The sequence below is a fragment of the Culex quinquefasciatus genome, chromosome 1, assembly GCF_015732765.1.
Source record: "Culex quinquefasciatus strain JHB chromosome 1, VPISU_Cqui_1.0_pri_paternal, whole genome shotgun sequence".
Taxonomy (NCBI): Eukaryota; Metazoa; Arthropoda; class Insecta; order Diptera; family Culicidae; genus Culex; species Culex quinquefasciatus.
In genome coordinates, this window is record NC_051861.1 from 85,341,799 (window position 1) to 85,359,734 (window position 17,936).

General features: G+C 35.2%; 1 protein-coding gene and 3 non-coding genes across 4 annotated transcripts; 2 read left to right on the plus strand and 2 right to left on the minus strand.

Moving 5' to 3' along the window:
- Positions 1-917: 917 nt before the first annotated feature.
- On the plus strand, positions 918-990 carry Trnav-cac. The gene has a single exon. It is a non-coding gene; the product is annotated as a tRNA-Val (tRNA).
- A 6,873-nt stretch (positions 991-7,863) lies between these two features.
- Trnad-auc lies at positions 7,864-7,936 on the minus strand. Its single transcript has one exon. It is a non-coding gene; the product is annotated as a tRNA-Asp (tRNA).
- A 2,761-nt stretch (positions 7,937-10,697) lies between these two features.
- Trnae-cuc lies at positions 10,698-10,769 on the plus strand. Its single transcript has one exon. It is a non-coding gene; the product is annotated as a tRNA-Glu (tRNA).
- Positions 10,770-17,120: 6,351 nt separating this feature from the next.
- LOC119765255 lies at positions 17,121-17,936 on the minus strand. Its single transcript, XM_038248746.1, has 4 exons — positions 17,770-17,936; positions 17,622-17,704; positions 17,344-17,560; positions 17,121-17,282 (listed from the first exon to the last, which is right to left on the minus strand). Exons 1-4 carry the CDS (start codon positions 17,873-17,875, stop codon positions 17,188-17,190), a joined length of 501 nt encoding a protein of 166 aa, XP_038104674.1. The 5' UTR covers positions 17,876-17,936; the 3' UTR covers positions 17,121-17,187.

Sequence of the window (17,936 nt, forward strand, 5' to 3'; positions counted from 1 at the left end):
CCCGAGAAGCAGTGCACCAAAAGTCGTAAAGAAGTCAAATAAAATCGAGACCCTCACCGGATGGAACTTTTCCTTTTCCAGCGAAAAAAAAAAAGTAGTGCGACTAGTTTTCAATCCAACTCGAACTGGGAAGGTGGGTGGAAACCTCGTCGCGATTCATTGAGCTCAGTTTAAAAGCTTATTTTTTTTTTGCTTCGTGGTCTCTTTTCGGAAAATTTTCACTCGTGTTTTTTTCTCACAACGGTATGAGGAGCAAATTTGTGATAAATTCCTGAAAGGCACAAATTCCTCGACGGAATCGTTTGTGCGATTTTTGCAACTAGTAAAAAAAGCAGACTGACAAAAACCGCCACCACCGTTTAAATTCTACAGTTCAATCGATGCTGAACTTGAGAGTCAGAGTCACATAAAGTTACGTCGAATTTTGGGCTGAAAAGGGAAGCAAGCAACGTGCTGCAGAAAAAAGGACACGTGTGAGTACGGCTGTTTTCACCCAAGTTGAAATAAATATGTAAAACTTTAAATTGGTTTTCGCCACCAGCCACCTGCGATCGGAGAGAGGAAAATTGGCGAATCAAGTTTTTTTGTTTGTCGTCGTAGGGAAGGCGTTTGAGGCGGTCTGATTTAACGTGCACACACACACACATTTTCTAGAAGGACTCGAGTGACAATTACTTGCTGTTCAGTTTTGGCTTGGTCCGAAGGAAGTAGGTATTTAACGGTGGAACTGAATCTGGGGGACACATGTGGGACACGTGCAAACTTTGACTATGGGGTGACTAGGCGAAAATCAATTTGAGTGCGGAAAATAAATATGGACATAGTGAAGCAAACTAAAAATACTGAAAATTGTACTTTAGCCAACAACTCACTTTTAAATATCACTCAGAAATCAATCACTCACATTACTATCATCAGTTTCCGTAGTGTAGCGGTTATCACGTCTGCTTCACACGCAGAAGGTCCCCGGTTCGAGCCCGGGCGGAAACAGACAAGTTTTTTTTTGCGTCATTATTTTTTTCATGATTTCACATCGATTTTATTCAAGATCTTTATTCAGAATAAATTGCTCCCCAGAATTTGCTTAAACCCAAACTAACACCCAATTCATCTAAATTGATTTCTCCAATCTGCAAAAAACCTTAAACTGGTCCATAAATTTCCCTACTCCCGTGAAACCACAGCACGATCCCAATCCCAATCATCACCTCCCGAAATCCCGGGCATCATTATCGTAAAAGGACTTCGTGATTACGGCCAACAGTCTCAGGTTTCCCCGGCCGGCACAAAGAGAGCCCCTCGGGGGAATTAACAGGCCATAAATCGTCCACGAAAGCGCCACCGTATAATCAACATCTTAATCAATTTGCATAAAAAATTAAAACTAACTCAAGTTCATTTCGGGAAACATTCCGAACGAAGTCCGACTATGACAAACCGTTCGACCGTGTAATGAATTCCTCCCCGCTTTTTCCGGGCGGCGCCCAACACTCCTCCGGCAGCCAAAACACTCTGTTTAAAACGAGAAGTTAAAAGTAAACATAAACAATCAACATTAAAAATCAGTGGAGGCCGCCTTACCCCTGGGTCCACTTCTCTTCTCCGAAAAAGATACCTTTCGAAAAACGAAGGAAAATCGCAAACTTTTCAACTCCAACAGCAAAAGGAATGTTTAATTACCTTTGCTGCTGCTCGTGCCAGAACCGGAAGACCGAAGCTCGGAACAGCAGCCCCTAAGGGCCAGATTCGCCAGATTTTTATTGCTTTCGGATAGACGCATAAATTTGGCAGCGCAGAAAGGCGCGTGTGCGACTTGGAAGGTATTTGCTGGGTGGGAACAATCTTGCCGGTGAAGAACCAACGTGAACCAGTGATTTAATTAAAAAGTTAAGTGAAAGGCGGCGAAAGATGATTGTGAAGCGATTCTGTTTGAGGAATTATTGCAGTGAATTTTTTTTATGATTCAGATTAAAAAAAAATAGTTTGTTCTTTTAAACATTAAAATAAGTTATTATAAGGCCGTTCCTTGGCCGTCCCAAAAAAATGTGGTCAAAATTTTGGTGCTCACTTCTAGATAAGGATGTCGGGCACAATGTGTCCATAGCACAACAAAATACCAAAAATGGGTTATCAACTAGCGAGCTGAGCTTAAATGAAAAAATGAAAGCTTTTTTCGAGTAGTAGTACCTGGGTGCTGAAACACAGAATGCGTAACGTGATTTCCGAATGATCCCCACTGCTCCTCACTAATACAACTGCACTACAGTTGTAAACATAAACAAATTAGAAGGCTATGTTCAAACTCAAGCGTGACATATTTTTTGTTGCTGGAGTGACTCGTTTTGAAACATTTTGGTTCTAATGATATTAAAGTTTTTGCTGCAAAATTAAGTTCTTCGTGCTTTTTTTGTTTGTAGACTAAACGATGGGCGGTTAATAGAGTCCTTCTTTGTTTTCAACGTGATGAAATATTCCGTCAGAAATGGGGGAATTTTGTGAATCAGAAGAGCAACCGGATGGAAGTTACGAGATTATGTTTCTTTGAAGCGCAGTGATAATACAGGAGTAAGATTATTCAATGTTATTTGGCAGGTGCCATTCACAGTTACTGATAATTCGTCGTAAACAATTCGTAAATATAGGTTTTGAGTGAGACATAGCGCTTATGGAAATGTTAGCGACGAATTATGATAATCTCGATTTCTAATCTAATCTAATCTAACCCTAGCGCAGCCAGTCTTTCGAGGGCATCCTGGAAAATGCCTTAGGTTGATTAACGCCTAGCATCCTCTTGTCATTATTAACAATTGCAGTGCCCAATGCAATAAATTGCTTTGAAACATCACAAACGTTAACCCTCTACTGCCCAAATTTTTTTTTCGAAAATTTTTATTTTTCCCGTGTTCAGGAGGTCATTTTGAGCAACTTTTGTTCTACGAAAAACTTTACTTCTCTTGTTTTATGTTTTTCTTGTTTCATTTTTAGTATTTTAATTTGCATTTATCTTGTTTAGTTTATGTTTGTTTTTGGTGGTATTTGGCCTACTCTACTACCTCCTATCATTACATTTTGCCTATCTAATTTTTTCATGTTTTTACAGTAACTTTTCAATTTTTTGCATGTTTTTCACATTTTCTGCAATGAAATGGAACCATTGTCATTTAAATTGTAAATAAATGCGTAGAGGCATAGTCTGGGGCACTAGAAAAATTACTGCATACTTCTTTTTACTTAAAATATAGGAAATGTTAGTAAAAAACACAGCCAAAGTTGACCCCTAAAAAAATAACATTTTTAAAAACATTGGCAAAGTCACATAAAACAAGTCAAACTTCCAACCCTAAAATTTCCAAAATTTTTAAAGTTCTTCTTTCCAATGCTTTTTGAAGATCAAAAATTGGTTGAAAAAATGATTTTTGGCGATTTTTTAAATCGAAGCCCGTCTAGAGGCGGGGTTGGGTTGTAGAGGGTTAAAGCGGCCAGGCCAACTGCGTAAAGTTTACCGCAAAGATGATTCTTTGAATTGGATTGAGTTTGAACACGAATGTTCAAACAACAACACATTTCTGAATCGACAGGGGAGGAAGAAACGTGGGGATCCCCCGCTCACGTTCCTGTTTGTAGGAGCAATAAATCGTTGGGAGCCACCAGCTAAGAAGTTTTGGTGCTCCGGGACCCTCGAGGATGGGACACTGTATTTCCACAAATGCCCTGGACACTATTTGCCGTAGTTATAGCGCCACAACTCGCTCACTGTGGGTGACAGAAAGAACATTAATAAAACTCTTATAAACACAAGATTTCAATTGATGGGATGACAAGATCTCACAAAGACCCAGTGCATATTAAATATGAAATGGTTTATTTTGATTAGGATACATTATCGGATTGATCTCACCAAATTAAACCAGCCCTCTGAGAAATGTAACGCCTCGATCAGTCTGATGGCTGATTAAAAAAAGGCTGATGTAAGGTCGATCAGGGCGTTAAATTTCTCAGTGGAAGCTGCCGCATCTCAAAAAATTAATCACGAAAAAACAGGACTGCGCGTCCCAAGAAGCGCTGCCGAATTATGATAATCTCGATTTCATATCTTTTCTTAATACTGACTCAAAAGCTCGTCGCCCTCGACTTTTTTTATTCCTGACAAAATTAATTATAGATCTATTACAATACTTGCCACTTCTTGGCATAATTTTTCAAACAATAAATTGGTTCCGCTTTGACAGTTCTAAATTGAGGCCACTTTGCGGACAACTATTCTGCACCCAGAGTAGTACCAATTTGATCGTCTAGTGTTTCAAACTAAAAGTTAATGTCCCCTGCACATATTCTTCAACAATTATTGTCCTTAAAAGCTTGAGTTTGGGTGTTTTAAAGTGAAAAAAGGTTTTTAAGGAGAAGTAAAAAGTTTTTTGAGTGATGTCTACCCAATGTGACTATTTTTATTCGAAATAATTTATTTTCGATAAAAAAAATCCAAACATGTTCAAGTTGGTTGGTCGATGCCAATGAGCTCTCTTGTACTGTGCTTGCATTGTGGTGACGAAAATCCCTCTTGAGATTAAAGGCACCTGAGTGAAATATACACCAACATTGTATTACAAGTGACCACCACCTCGGGGGAAAAAACCGGAAAACCGGGAATAGACTGAAAAACACGAAAAAAAAGTTTAGTTGAAATTCACCAAACTCCTTTTCAATTATATCAAAATATTTAATGTTAATATTATTTTCATTGATCTAAATTAAAAATTCGGGAAGACTTTATTTGATTTTTTCAAAAAGAGCAAAGATAAATTTCAAAAAAAGATTAGATGCAAATTTTCTTATCAGAATCAAAATTAGATAAGCACAATAAACAACCGAATAAATTCATCCTTTATGATATAATACTAATTTAACTTTCAAACATTTGGCAAATTAAAAAAAAAATAATTGTATTGTATTTTTATAAATAAATATATTAGTGAAAATCTATTCGAAAACAATATAAAATAATGTAAAAAAATTAAACAATATAAAAATTTAAATAACAAGCCCTGATCTTAATGAATTGCTTTAAAGTGCATTTTACACCTGCCCAGTTGTTTTGCAATCATCAGTTTTCAAAATATCCAAGTATTGAAGAGATTTTTCGTCGAAAAAAAAAACTTGATGCGGTTCTGTAAATTGGAGTTTCACAAAAAAAATAAAATATTTTTTATCGATTCCAGACATGCTTAATATGATTTTAAACGTAGGAAAAGAATTCTAATTGATTTCAGCTGGTTAGACTTCTATTTCCTTAAAAAATTTGAAGTTTTTTGAAAAAAATATTCGATTTTTTGAATCGATTTCGAAGGGGAGGGGAGGCGACATAAACTTTGAAAAATATTTGCAACGGCCTTATTATTTTATTAAAAAAAAAATAATGTGAGAGGACGTTTTTCAAATCTGCAATGCACGACTTTTGCTAAAAACTATGGCAGCAAACAAAATTTCATTTCTCTTATTTTACTGATTCAACTTTAAGAGAAGTTTTTGAATAAAAATGCTAAATAAATTCCTGAAATCTTAGTAAAAAAAGTTGACTGAGTCGTTAAATCTGCTGATGAAAATGCTGCAAATTTCACAAAATTGAGCAAATAATTTTTCTGTCGTGATATTTTTGCCATATTGTGTATCTTAAACAACTGCTATCTTTTTCAGTAATTTTCTATACTCAATTATTCCTGAAGTACACATTTTTGTGTTAATTTTAAGCAGATTTTAGAGAACCATGAAAATGCCGTGAAATTCCAATGTTTTGAGTTCGGCATGCCATGAGAAATCCAAGGGAATGATGGAAAGAGAGGAATCACATATCCGTATAAATAATTTCAAGATTGTACAGGTGTAAACCGAAAATAAGGCTTTTAACTGCTTATTTAATTGTCAGCGTACAGGACGCCGCACTGTTTAATCATTTTCTGACGTACATTCAATTTTGCAGTCCAAAACTGGTAATTGAATGAAAAATTAAAATTCTTTTTCAAATTTTATTTTCTTGATTTGTGTGCACCTACGTCGAAGACCAAGATTGTTTACTTTTGCTCTTTGGTCTGACAGTCTAGGTCCGACAGATTTGGTCTGACAGCTTTATCATGGATTTTGGTCTGGTCTAGGCGAGGGATAGGACACAGCACCTTCCTGGAAAAATCAGCCCTAGTTAGAACTTTTAAGACAAAAAAAAATAATAAATTAAATATTTGATTTTTTTAAATTGGCTTAATTTTCTAGATAGTAACAGTTTTCCTAGAACCCAGTTTTTTGTTATCTCAAGATACTAAATCGATCAGAAAAATTATCGTTTTCAAAGTGATTTTTAATATTTTTATAAAACTTTTTTATGGAAATCTGTCAAAATTGTATGTTTAATTGTATAGACGAATTATTGATGCAACATGGCTTTTTTAGCCAAAAGGCTTAGTTTTTGTAAATATTTTCTACCCAAATTATATATTTCAAAGTCCATTTCCTGGTTTCCCTTAATAACTGACATAATTCCCTAAAACAAAACGAAGTGATTTTTTGATTTTCAGTCAGAGAACGAACATAGGCACCATGTTTTGCGCAATATCAAAGGTTGCAGTGCTTTAGTTGTCACCAGAACCCATTATTTTAGGTGCTTATAATAAGCACCCCAGTTTGAAGGTGCTTATTTTTGCAACGGTTTTTTTTTTAAATTTTACTCATTAGATTGATGAAATTTGTATGTGATTTGGAAATAATTGCTGTAGGTGTAAGTTTAAATGTCAATCATCTTGCTTCTTGGCATTTTTTGGAAACGGGAAGAATTGCCAAAGCATTTCCCTCAGCACGGGTTTGACCTTGCGAGAATTGCCGGATGACATTTTTGAAAAGTATCTCATAGAGATTGAGGGGCACAAGAGGATTGTGTCCTGCGTTCAAAGTGGCTTTTCATTAGATCTAAACAGCTGCTTCAAGAACATCCTGTATTATTCACAGTTCGTTTTCACACGCTTCTGCCTCATATTTTTGAAGGATTCAGTACCTCCACGTCAATTGACCCTATTCCGGGTCGCATGAAGACAGTATTTTTTACCATTTCGAAAGTCTGCTCAAAATAGGACTCGAAGCCGTCTTCTTCTTAAGATCTACACTCACAATTCGGTCACTGATGTCTAATTTTGGCCACATTGTAACATGCCATTGCTCCTCAAGAAGTACAGAATCTGCTAGGAACTGACCAAAAACCAAGTTCTAAATGACAATGTTGACAACAATATTTTTTTTCTATGGTAAAAAAAAAGACAGATGATAGTTACTTTGTTTGAAAAATATGCACCAGCACCGCACCCAAATATTTTAAAGTTCGGTGCTTATGGTAGTTACCTTACTTCAAGTGCAGGTACTTATTTCCCTTCCCTGTTTTCAGTTAGAAACATTGAAAAAATAAAAACACCCCAAGCTTTATAAACAATTTGATTTTTGATTGAAAACCACCACCTATCCAGAGCAATGAAAATTTTAACAAAATACCTGTGCCAGATTATTGGGTTCAAAATGTATTTTGATACTAATGCCTGACTAAAAATCACTGTAATTTTATGTGAAATCTATTCGAGAAAATTTCTTTTGGTCTCGTAAAAAAACCGAGTATAAACAGGGATTCTTAAAAAAAAACCGGGTATCATTAAATAAACCAATCACAATTTCGTATTACGTATAACACAGTTTTGAAATTCATGTCAATTATAAGAAGTCGAAACTATCATTCATTTTGATACAATCTGATATTCGAACTTTGGATTTCGGGAAAGATGTTTTTGGACAATCTATTTAAGGCAATATGGTTGAGTTGAACATCAAAATATTAATTGTTTCCGCCCGGGATGGAACCGGGTGCCTTCCGCGTGATAGGTGGATGTGATAACCACTACACCACGGAAACAACTTATGTTTTTGATTTCTGCCTCGAAAGGTGGATACGTTTCAGAAATATAAATTTCTACTGAAAATACTCTTTTAAATGAATGAAAATATCAATGAATCCGATAGTTTGGATACTTGACTACACATTAGGGTGACAATAAAAAAAATCGACATCAGCGATACCCTCTGATTCGAATCCTTAGGCAAACATAAGTATCTGTGCAAATTTTGAGCCAAATCGGTTAAGGTTTAGAGGTCGCTTTTTATCGTCGAAGTTTATATGGAGAAAATCGCAAAAATGTATGGAGAAAAACATCGTTTCAGTATTTTTCCAAGAGGCGTGAATCTCGCCAAAAATTGTCCAAGTATGAGATTCTTGTAGGAAATTTAATTCCCTACAACTTTGCCAAAGGGAGCAAAACGATCCGAAATGATCCTGATTTATGGTGATTTTTTAAAGTAAAATGTATTATCTTATATACTTCTTATATAGCCGTTACATAGTTTCAAGTATGTAAGCCGATTTCTTTTCATCGCATAGGGGGATGGCGGCGCTATTTTTAGACCACGTTTTCCACATTTTCTCCATCAAACCGACTACTTTATCGACTTCATTTTGCTGGGCGAGATAGGACGCCGTCTATTTTTAGACGATGACTCAGTACTTTTCCACTCTCGCACTTTAAAAAACCAGGTGGCAGCACGATGTAACGCCACGTCCCTATTGCTAATAACTCATCTGGATCAACTCGGATCTTCTTTGCACCCTTCGACAAAGTTGTAGGAAATTAAATTTTCTGCAAAAATCTCACACTTGGACAATTTTGGGCAAGACCTGCGCCACCTGCTGCCAAAATCCTGAAGTGATGTTTTCCCCATACATTTTTTCAAATTTCCCCATATAAACTTTAAAAGCGACCCCTTAACCTTAACCGATTTGGCTCAAAATTGGCACAGTTACTTATTATCGCCAATAGGGGGATGGCGTCACAGAATAGGGGGATGTCGTCGCTATTTTTAGACCACGTTTTCCACTTTTTCTCATTGAAACCGACTACTTTATCGACTTCCTTTTGCTGGGCGAGATAGGACGCCGTCTATTTTTAGACGATGACTCAGCACTTTTCCACTCTTGCGCTTAAAAAAACCAGGTGGCAGCACGATGTAAGGCCACGTCCCTATTGAGCCAGAGGGTATCTCTTCAGATTTTACCAAATTTTCGTTTTTTCTTGTCACCCTACTACACATTAATGTGGTTTTGATCATAGTAGGCCAAGATTAAAATCTACCAAGAAATCTTAACAAAAAGCATGACTACATTGCAGAGCTCGATTTTTTCATGACTCGACGCATTTATCCAATAAGGCTCTGCGCAACACTTTTTGCTATTCTGATTTTAAAATATCTACTTTTCCTGACATTTCATACTGACAAAATGGCCTACTCATCGTCACCAACAGTTCATAACATCACTATTTTGAGTACTTTTCAGCACTGTTCTCAAAACAAAAGCGAAGAAAACAAGCGTTTCATACAAGTTTATCATTTCGCAACATTTTGCATAAAGTTGTAAATTAAAACACTTCGCATTTTTTTTATTTTTTTCAAGCAAACAAGTTTACATTTTATGAGTTACACATTTTCGCTACTGGGTGCCGGGTTTGCGAGTCATGTCGTTATTTTCCAGCAAAATTGGCTTAGCATTCACTCCACCACCAAAGCCGTAGTTTTTCCTGATGACACCATTCGCGCCCATCTGCTGGGACCTTTGGCTGCTAACTTTTTGGATAATTTCCCGAATGATTCCACCTCCTCTTCCAACGCTAGGTGGCCCAGCCTGAGGCTGCAACTGATGATTTCTTGCGAAACACTTATGGGAAATTTTGAAATAGGTTTTCAAATTATTTTGTTGAGTTTACTTACGAAATTTGCCAAAAAGGCAACGAACAGCACGAACAAGGTCACTTGCTTCATTTTTAAGCTGTTTCCCTGAATGTCCGAGGTTTTTATAACATTAGAATCGACACGTCTAACGAGTTTATAATGAGTGTAATAAATTTCCAACTGTGCACTCTTCAAATCGTGTTTTCCAGCAAACTAACCTTAAAAACAGTGCAACTCCCACGTGGATTATACCAGCCAAAGAACCAGAAACCAACTCACGTGAAATTTGTCCGATTTGAACCTGTCAGTCGTGCCGCTAATTTAGAGCTCTCGGCCAGAATTAAGTGCTTTATGGAAATGTGGCCAACCACCACCACCTTTTGCCATCGACCGTTTGAAAACATGATACGCACTCTCTTCAGACTATGGGCTGTACGATAATCGGGAGAGAGCGAGCTGAACCCACCGGGAACATAATTTCCGAACATTATAATTCTAATCTGCCAGGCGACCACCCAAAAGTGGTTGAAGTGGGTTGAAGCGGAGAGAGAACATTTAGCATGGAGCATTTAGGTGCAATTTTGACCCTTGTGGAGCTGGACTTTTAATTTTGTTATTTTCAAAACTGCAATTTGATGATATTTTTCTTCAAATATCAACAATTTGGCTCTCGTTTTGCCTTTTTTGTAAAGTTTGTCAAAACCTTTAATTTTTTCTCACGAACCATGAATCATAAAAAAAAACAAATATTTATTTTATTTCTAGTCGACATTTTCAAAAGTTCATATGAATCAAATTAGAAAAAAAAAACAAACCAAAATTTATTACAGTGATCACACGTTAGACATTAAATCACAACATAAGCTGTTGTCAAAGTTTACCATTTCTCATAACAATCCCATATTGTCTAGTGGTTAGGATATCCGGCTCTCACCCGGAAGGCCCGGGTTCGATTCCCGGTATGGGAAGCTTTTTTTTGGCATCAATAGATACGGTAAAGGAGGATGTTTTTCTGGTAGTGTTTGTTGCCATTTAGCTAATTGTTTGTTATTGTTTCTGATTTTTTAAATTTATTTGTTGTGTTTGTTGTTGTTGCTTTTTTTATATTTGTGTGATATGATCTGAAGTTGTTTTATTGTTCTGTGGTAATTGTATTATTTATCACATATACTTTTGTTGTTGTATTTGTTGTATTTGTTATATTAGTTCTATTAGTTGTATTTAAGCAGTTCTCTCAGATTTCGATCATTCGTTTCTTTTAATCCGACGCAAACTTTTTTGGTGACTTCGGTATGCCCAAAGAAGCCATTTTGCATCATTAGTTTGTCCATATAATTTTCCATACAAATTTGGCAGCTGTCCATACAAAATATGATATATCAAAATTCAAAAACCTGTATCTTTTGCAGGACTTTTTTGATCGATTTGATGTCTTTGGCAAAGTTTTTGTCACTAAAACTTGATTTGCAAAAAAACACTATTTTTATTTTTTTTTATTTTTTGATATGTTTTAGAGGACATCAAATGCCAACTATTCTGAAATTTTCAGGTTGTGCAGAAAATCTTTGACCGAGTTATGAATTTTTTAATTAATACTGATTTTATCAAAAAATCGAAATATTGGTCGCAAAATTCTTTCAACTTCATTTTTCAATGTGAAATCAAATTTGCAATCAAAGAGTACTTGAGTGAAATTTTGATAAAGTGCACCGTTTTCAAGTAATATCCATTTTCAAGTGACTTTATTGAAAATAGTTATTTTTTTAAATAAGTGCACATTTGAAAAACAATTTTGCTTATTCGGACTTTGTTGATACGACCCTTAGTTGCAGAGATATTTCAAGCAAGTGTTTAAAAACATGAAAATTGATGTCTTCATTTTCTAATGTCGATATCTCAGCAACTAATGGCTCGATTTTCAATGCTAAAATATGAAACATTTTTGAAATTTTCCGATCTTTTCTATAAAATATTAATACAATTTTTTTAAACCAACACTAACATTTTAAAAGGGCCAAACATTCAATATTACGCCCATTTAAAATGTTAGTTTTGGTTTAAAATTTCTGTAAATATTTTTTTTCGAAAAGATCGAAAAATTTCACGAATGTTTCACGTTTCAACATTGAAAATCGAACCATTAATTGCTGAGATATCAACATTAGAATATGTTTGGTGAGACTTAGAAAACATCAATTATTTTGTTTTTAAACCTTTGCATGGCAATATTTCAGCAACTAAGGGTCGTATCAACAAAGTTAAAAAAGCAAAATATAGCAAATTTTCTCAGCCGTTCAAAAAAATTTTTTTTTCAGAGGTGGGCAAACACATGCACTATTTTAACAAATAAAAAACTGCGACTGCGAAAAACGAAGTTGAAAAATGTTTGCGACCAATATTTCGATTTTTTGAAAAAATCAGTATTGATTGAAAATTCATAACTCGGTCAAAGATTTTTTGCACAACCTGAAAGTTTCAGAAAAGTTGGAAATTTATGTTTTCTTGAGCATATAAAAAAATATAGTTTTTTTTTTGCAAATTAAATTATAGTGACAAAAAGTTGAATAAAAAATCACAGTGTATTTTTTTTCAGTGTAGTACGTATTCATACCTACAACTTGTGAAGACACCAAATCGATGAAAAAATTTCTTCAAAAGATGCAGATTTTTGAATTTTGATACATCGTTTTTGTATGGACAGCTGCCAAATTTGTATGGAAAATTATATGGACAAACTAATGATGCGAAATGGCTTTGGGCATACCAAAGGTACCAAAAAAGTTTCAGCCGGATTAAGAAATACAAAAATTTAAATTGAAGATAAAAGACCGATTTCGTGGAGAATTGCTCATTTGTTGAATGTTTGTTGTGTTATTGATTTTTTTTAGTTTTATTTGTTGTATTTTGTAATTGTTTTGTATGTTTTATTTGTTTCAATTGTGTTGGTCTAATGTTGGATTCAACTTAAATACCGTAAACCGGGGAGACATTATTTGTAAAACAATTTATTTTTGAAATATTTTCCAACTAGCAAGGTTGGTTTTGATTTTCAAATCATGTTTTGGGGAAGGCTAAATAAGTTCCATGCATTTTTTGAATAATTTGTTTTTCAACAGTGCACAGTTGGCAAAAACGGGTGAAAAAACGGATCTTTTGATGCCGTCACTTTCTGCCTTTCAAAATCATCATTTATAATGTTAACAGTTACGAGGAATCGATTGGTGATACTCTCGTTAGCGACAAATGACCGGAAGTGGTCCATTTTACCCCATTTAGCGTTTTTTTGTGTATTTCACAAATATCTTCAAATGCCTAAGTTTGCCGCACTACTAAAGTATCTTATGTTATGTTAAAAAAATACGAGAAATCGATTGATGACACATCAAATGACGGCAAGAGCCCATTTTGCTCCATTTTCCCCTATTTCAGGAGTTATTCTTCAATATCTTCACTATCAATAATTTTCTACAGTTGAATAGTATGTAATTTTATGTAAAACATTACCAGAAATCAATTGGTTATACTTTCATTGACAGCAATTGACGGAAAGGGCCCATTTTGCCCCATTTACCCCTATTTTAAGTGTTTTTCTTCAATATCTTCACTATCCGTGATTTTCTACAGTTGAAAAGTTTGTAATTTAATGTAAAAAATCACGAGAAATCGATTGGTGACACTCTCATTGACAGCAAATTACTTTGTGTTTTTACATTTTTAAAGTAGAGCAGTTCTCTACGGAATCGGTATTTTTTCTTTAATTTTAATTTTTGTATTTTTTAATCCGGCTGAACTTTTTTGGTGCCTTCGGTATGTCCAAAGAAGCCATTTTGCATCATTAGTTTGTCCAGATAATTTTCCATACAAATTTGGCAGCTGTCCATACAAAAATGATATATGAAAATTCAAAAATCTGTATCTTTTGAAGGAATTTTTTGATCGCTTTGGTGTCTTTGGCAAAGTTGTAGGTATGGATATGGACTACACTGAAAAAAAATGATAGACGGTAATAAAAAATTGGTGATTTTTAATTTAACTTTTTGTCGCTAAAACTTGATTTGCAAAAAAACACTATTTTTTTTTTGATATGTTTTAGAGGACATCAAATGCCAACTTTTCAGAAATTTCCAGAATGGGCAAAAAATCTTTGAACGAGTTATGATTTTTTTAATCAATACAGATTTTTTCAAAAAATTGAAATATTGGTCGCAAAAATTTTTCAACTTCATTTTTCGATGTAAAATCGAATTTGCAATCAAAAAGTGTTTCAGTGAATTTTTGATAAAGTGCACCGTTTTCAAGTTGTAACCATTTTTAGGTAACTTTTTTGAAAATAGTCGCTTTTTTTATTTTTTAAAAATAGTGCCCATATTTGCCCACCTTTGAAAAAAAATATTTTGAAAAGCTGAGAAAATTCTCTATTTTTTGCTTTTTTGGACTTTGTTGATACGACCCTTAGTTGCTGAGATATTGCCATGCAAAGGTTTAAAAACAAGAAAATTGATGTTTTCTAAGTCTCACCCAAACAACCCACCAGTTTGTAATGTCGATATCTCAGCAACTAATGGTCCGATTTACATTGTTAAAATATGAAATATTCGGTAAATTTTCCGATCTTTTCGAAAAAAATATTTTCAAAAATTTTAAATCAAGGCTAACATTTTAAAATCTGATCTAATCTAATCTAACACAAACGCAGCCAGTCCGATGAAAGCATGCTGGAAAGTCTTGTGATTAGATTACGCCTCAAGCACTTTTCTTGTCATTATTAATAATTACTGTACATCCGAGAACACCCGAAAATGTATTGCAAAAATTAAAGCGGCCAGCCCTACTACGTTGTGTTTACCGCAGAGAGGATTCTGAGAACGGATCACATTTCACAGAATCAACAGGGGAGGAAGGATGAGTGGACATACCGTACCAAACGCTCCTGTTTACAGTTTCATATGTATTTTGTAAAATGTTTTAAGTGTAAAGTATAGTGTGGTTATATAATCAAATAAATATAATAATGCAATATAATGATCATTTAATAAAATCCCTTCACCTATATATAATAACCACGCAACCAAGCACACAAACAGCGACACAAAAGAAATGAAAATGAGCATGCAAAAACAAGACAGCGCGTCCCCGTGGTCAGCGCACTAATCCGACACAAAAGAGATGGAAAATAACACGAAAAAACAGGACTGCGCGTCCACACAGGCACCGCACTACTGATGCCATTATTTAATTATAATGACCAATCACCCCCTCAAGGCTAACATTTTAAAAAGACCAAAAATTCAATATTACGCCCTGTAATATTGATTAAAAAAATCATAACTCGGTCAAAGATTTTTTGCCCATTCTGGAAATTTCTGAAAAGTTGGCATTTAATGTCCTCTAAAACATATCAAAAAAAAAATTAAATAGTGTTTTTTTGCAAATCAAGTTTTAGTGACAAAAAGTTAAATAAAAAATCACCAAATTTTTTTTACCGTGTATCATTTTTTCAGTGTAGTCCATATCCATACCTACAACTTTGCCGAAGACACCAAAGCGATCAAAAAATTCCTTCAAAAGATACAGATTTTTGAATTTTCACATATCATTTTTGTATGGACAGCCGCAAGTTTGTATGGAAAATTATATAGACAAACTAATGATGCAAAATGGCTTCTTTGGGCATACCGAAGGCACCAAAAAAGTTTCAGCTGGATTAAAAAATACAGAAAAAATCGAATGACCGAAATCTCAGAGAATTGCTCAAGTACCGCCATCATGGGTGACATTGGGTCCGGGGTAAATGGGGCAAAATGGGTCCATGCCGTCATTTTCTGCCCATAAGAGTGTCACCAATCGATTTTTCGTGATTTTTACATAAAATAAGATACTTTAGAAGTACAGCAAACTTAGGCATTTGAAGATATTTGTGAAAAACACTCAAAAAAGGCTATATGGGGTGAAATGGACCACTTCCGATCATTTGTCGCTAACGAGAGATCAATCGATTCCTCGTAATTTTTAACAATACAAATGATGGTTTTGAAAGGCGGAAAGTGACGGCATGATGGCAAGATCCGTTTTTCACCCGTTTTTGCCCACTGTGGCTTTTTAAACTATTCCGTACTTTTTTTGTGCTCTTCATTTTTCGGATAAAAAAATCTCAAGCCTATCAATGTCACCCCGGGTTACGGAATCGATAAACCTTTTTTTTATGTTTACTACATTCTAACAAAAATAAATTGCTAATTTATCTATGTTTATCGGTAAAATAACTTGAAATTTTAACATTGTTCATATTTCATAAAATTTCTGTTAATTTGATTCATTTAATTTCGGATTTTTACTTAAAATGGTTTCATATCGAAAAAGTCAATCCTAGTCCTGTCAGGGTTCCCAGATATCCCAAACAGTATCCAATCGTGATGACTTTTTGGCGGCCATAAACCAAATCCTCTCCCACTGGACGGTGGTCGTCGGACGCTAGTTCTAGTTCTGGTTTGAAGCGTCCTACCTCTACACAATGTTGGCGGTGCCGTGAAAATTCCACCCGCTTAAGTCCTGCCCCATACACGTGGCCAAAAACGTTTGTTCAAATATTGTAACTAGTGGCCGGCAAACACGAGTGTGACTGTTGATGGCTAATGTTTACTATAAACAAAAGGCTGGTTCTGATGTTTGCCCTGTCACACACGCGGAGCTTCCCGTCCCACAAGTGAGTTTCGATGGGAACACTGGAGTTTGGGAAGCCAAATTTGAGGGGGGGAAGAGTGGCGTTGCAAAAATAATCCCCACCGGACTAATTTTTGACAAACTTTCCCAAATACAACACCTGATTTAATGTTTGCCGGCTGGCAACACTGCTGCATCTCGTTGTTGTTTGAAGAGCTGGTTGCCAAACACGAGGGTTTAACCGTTTGGAAAAGAGGGGAGAGTGGGCAGAACAAGAGGGACTGACACTGTTTAAATTGCACATGTTTTGATTGTATAAATTACAACAACAAAAAGTGGTGTTTGGTGTTGCGATTTTAACAGCTCTGTCCGACTGTCGGGGGAAAGGTTTGTTTTGAGTCTGTCGGAATAAGCGTGTTGGTTGGCAGGAGAAGGATGAATTAGAATTTTTGATTGATTCTTCTTAGTTTTAACTTGGTTTTCCAAACAAGGAAAATTTTCTAGATTGTTTGTTTGCAAGAAAAAGATAATTTTATCTTCTGTTTAAAAAATAGTTAATTGTTCAGTTGAATTGCTAATCATATAAAAACTGAATATTTGATTAGTTTTGAATAATTTGACATCATTTAAATCCAAAGACATTATTTATACCACGAATATCAATTTATTGAATTATCAAATCGACACAAATTGAAATTACATGCAAAATTAAAGCAAAATTCATTTTCAGTTGACGATATTAATCGAAACCTGCACCTCTTCATCTCTTTTTGTTGCGTAAATAAATCCTTTGAGGACGCCTTGTATGATTGAATAGACCACTAAAATAAATAAATGATTAGTTCTCTCAAAATAAAGAAGACTCTTTATAAATTATCTCACCGTATAGCACTGCACAGCACACCAGGAAGATGATCCCCAAAACTTCCGCCGCACCTTGGGCAAGGCCAACTTTGCTGGCCCAGGGAAGGTTGACTTCATCCATCAAACCAACGAGTACGGCCAAAAGCGAGACTACCAGCGCAAACAGGGCAACGACGAACGTCCAAAATACCGCCTGGACGTAGTACAGGTGGATCCGTACGAAGGTTGTATCGCGCTAAGGTAGAAGAAAACTTGATTTTTAAGGGAAATTATTGTTTCTAAAAAAAAAAACTTACCAAACAAAGACCGTAAACGAGGGTGAAATTAAAAATCAACCATAGAACCGCAAAAAGATGGATAAATTGACACTCATTTTCAGCTGAAAATAGTTTTTTTTTAATTTGCTTATTCAAGAAACTTAAACAAACCAATATAAACATTTACATGTTGCCAAATCTTTCCTGTAGAACAGGAGGAGTAACGATCCCGCCAAGCTTAGTCCAGCGTACACAAAACTCAGAACATGAAAAACCGATGCAGAAAGCGCCATTTGGACAATTTATCAAAACTTCTCAACAATATTAAAACGCCAGTGAAATGAATGCTTCAAC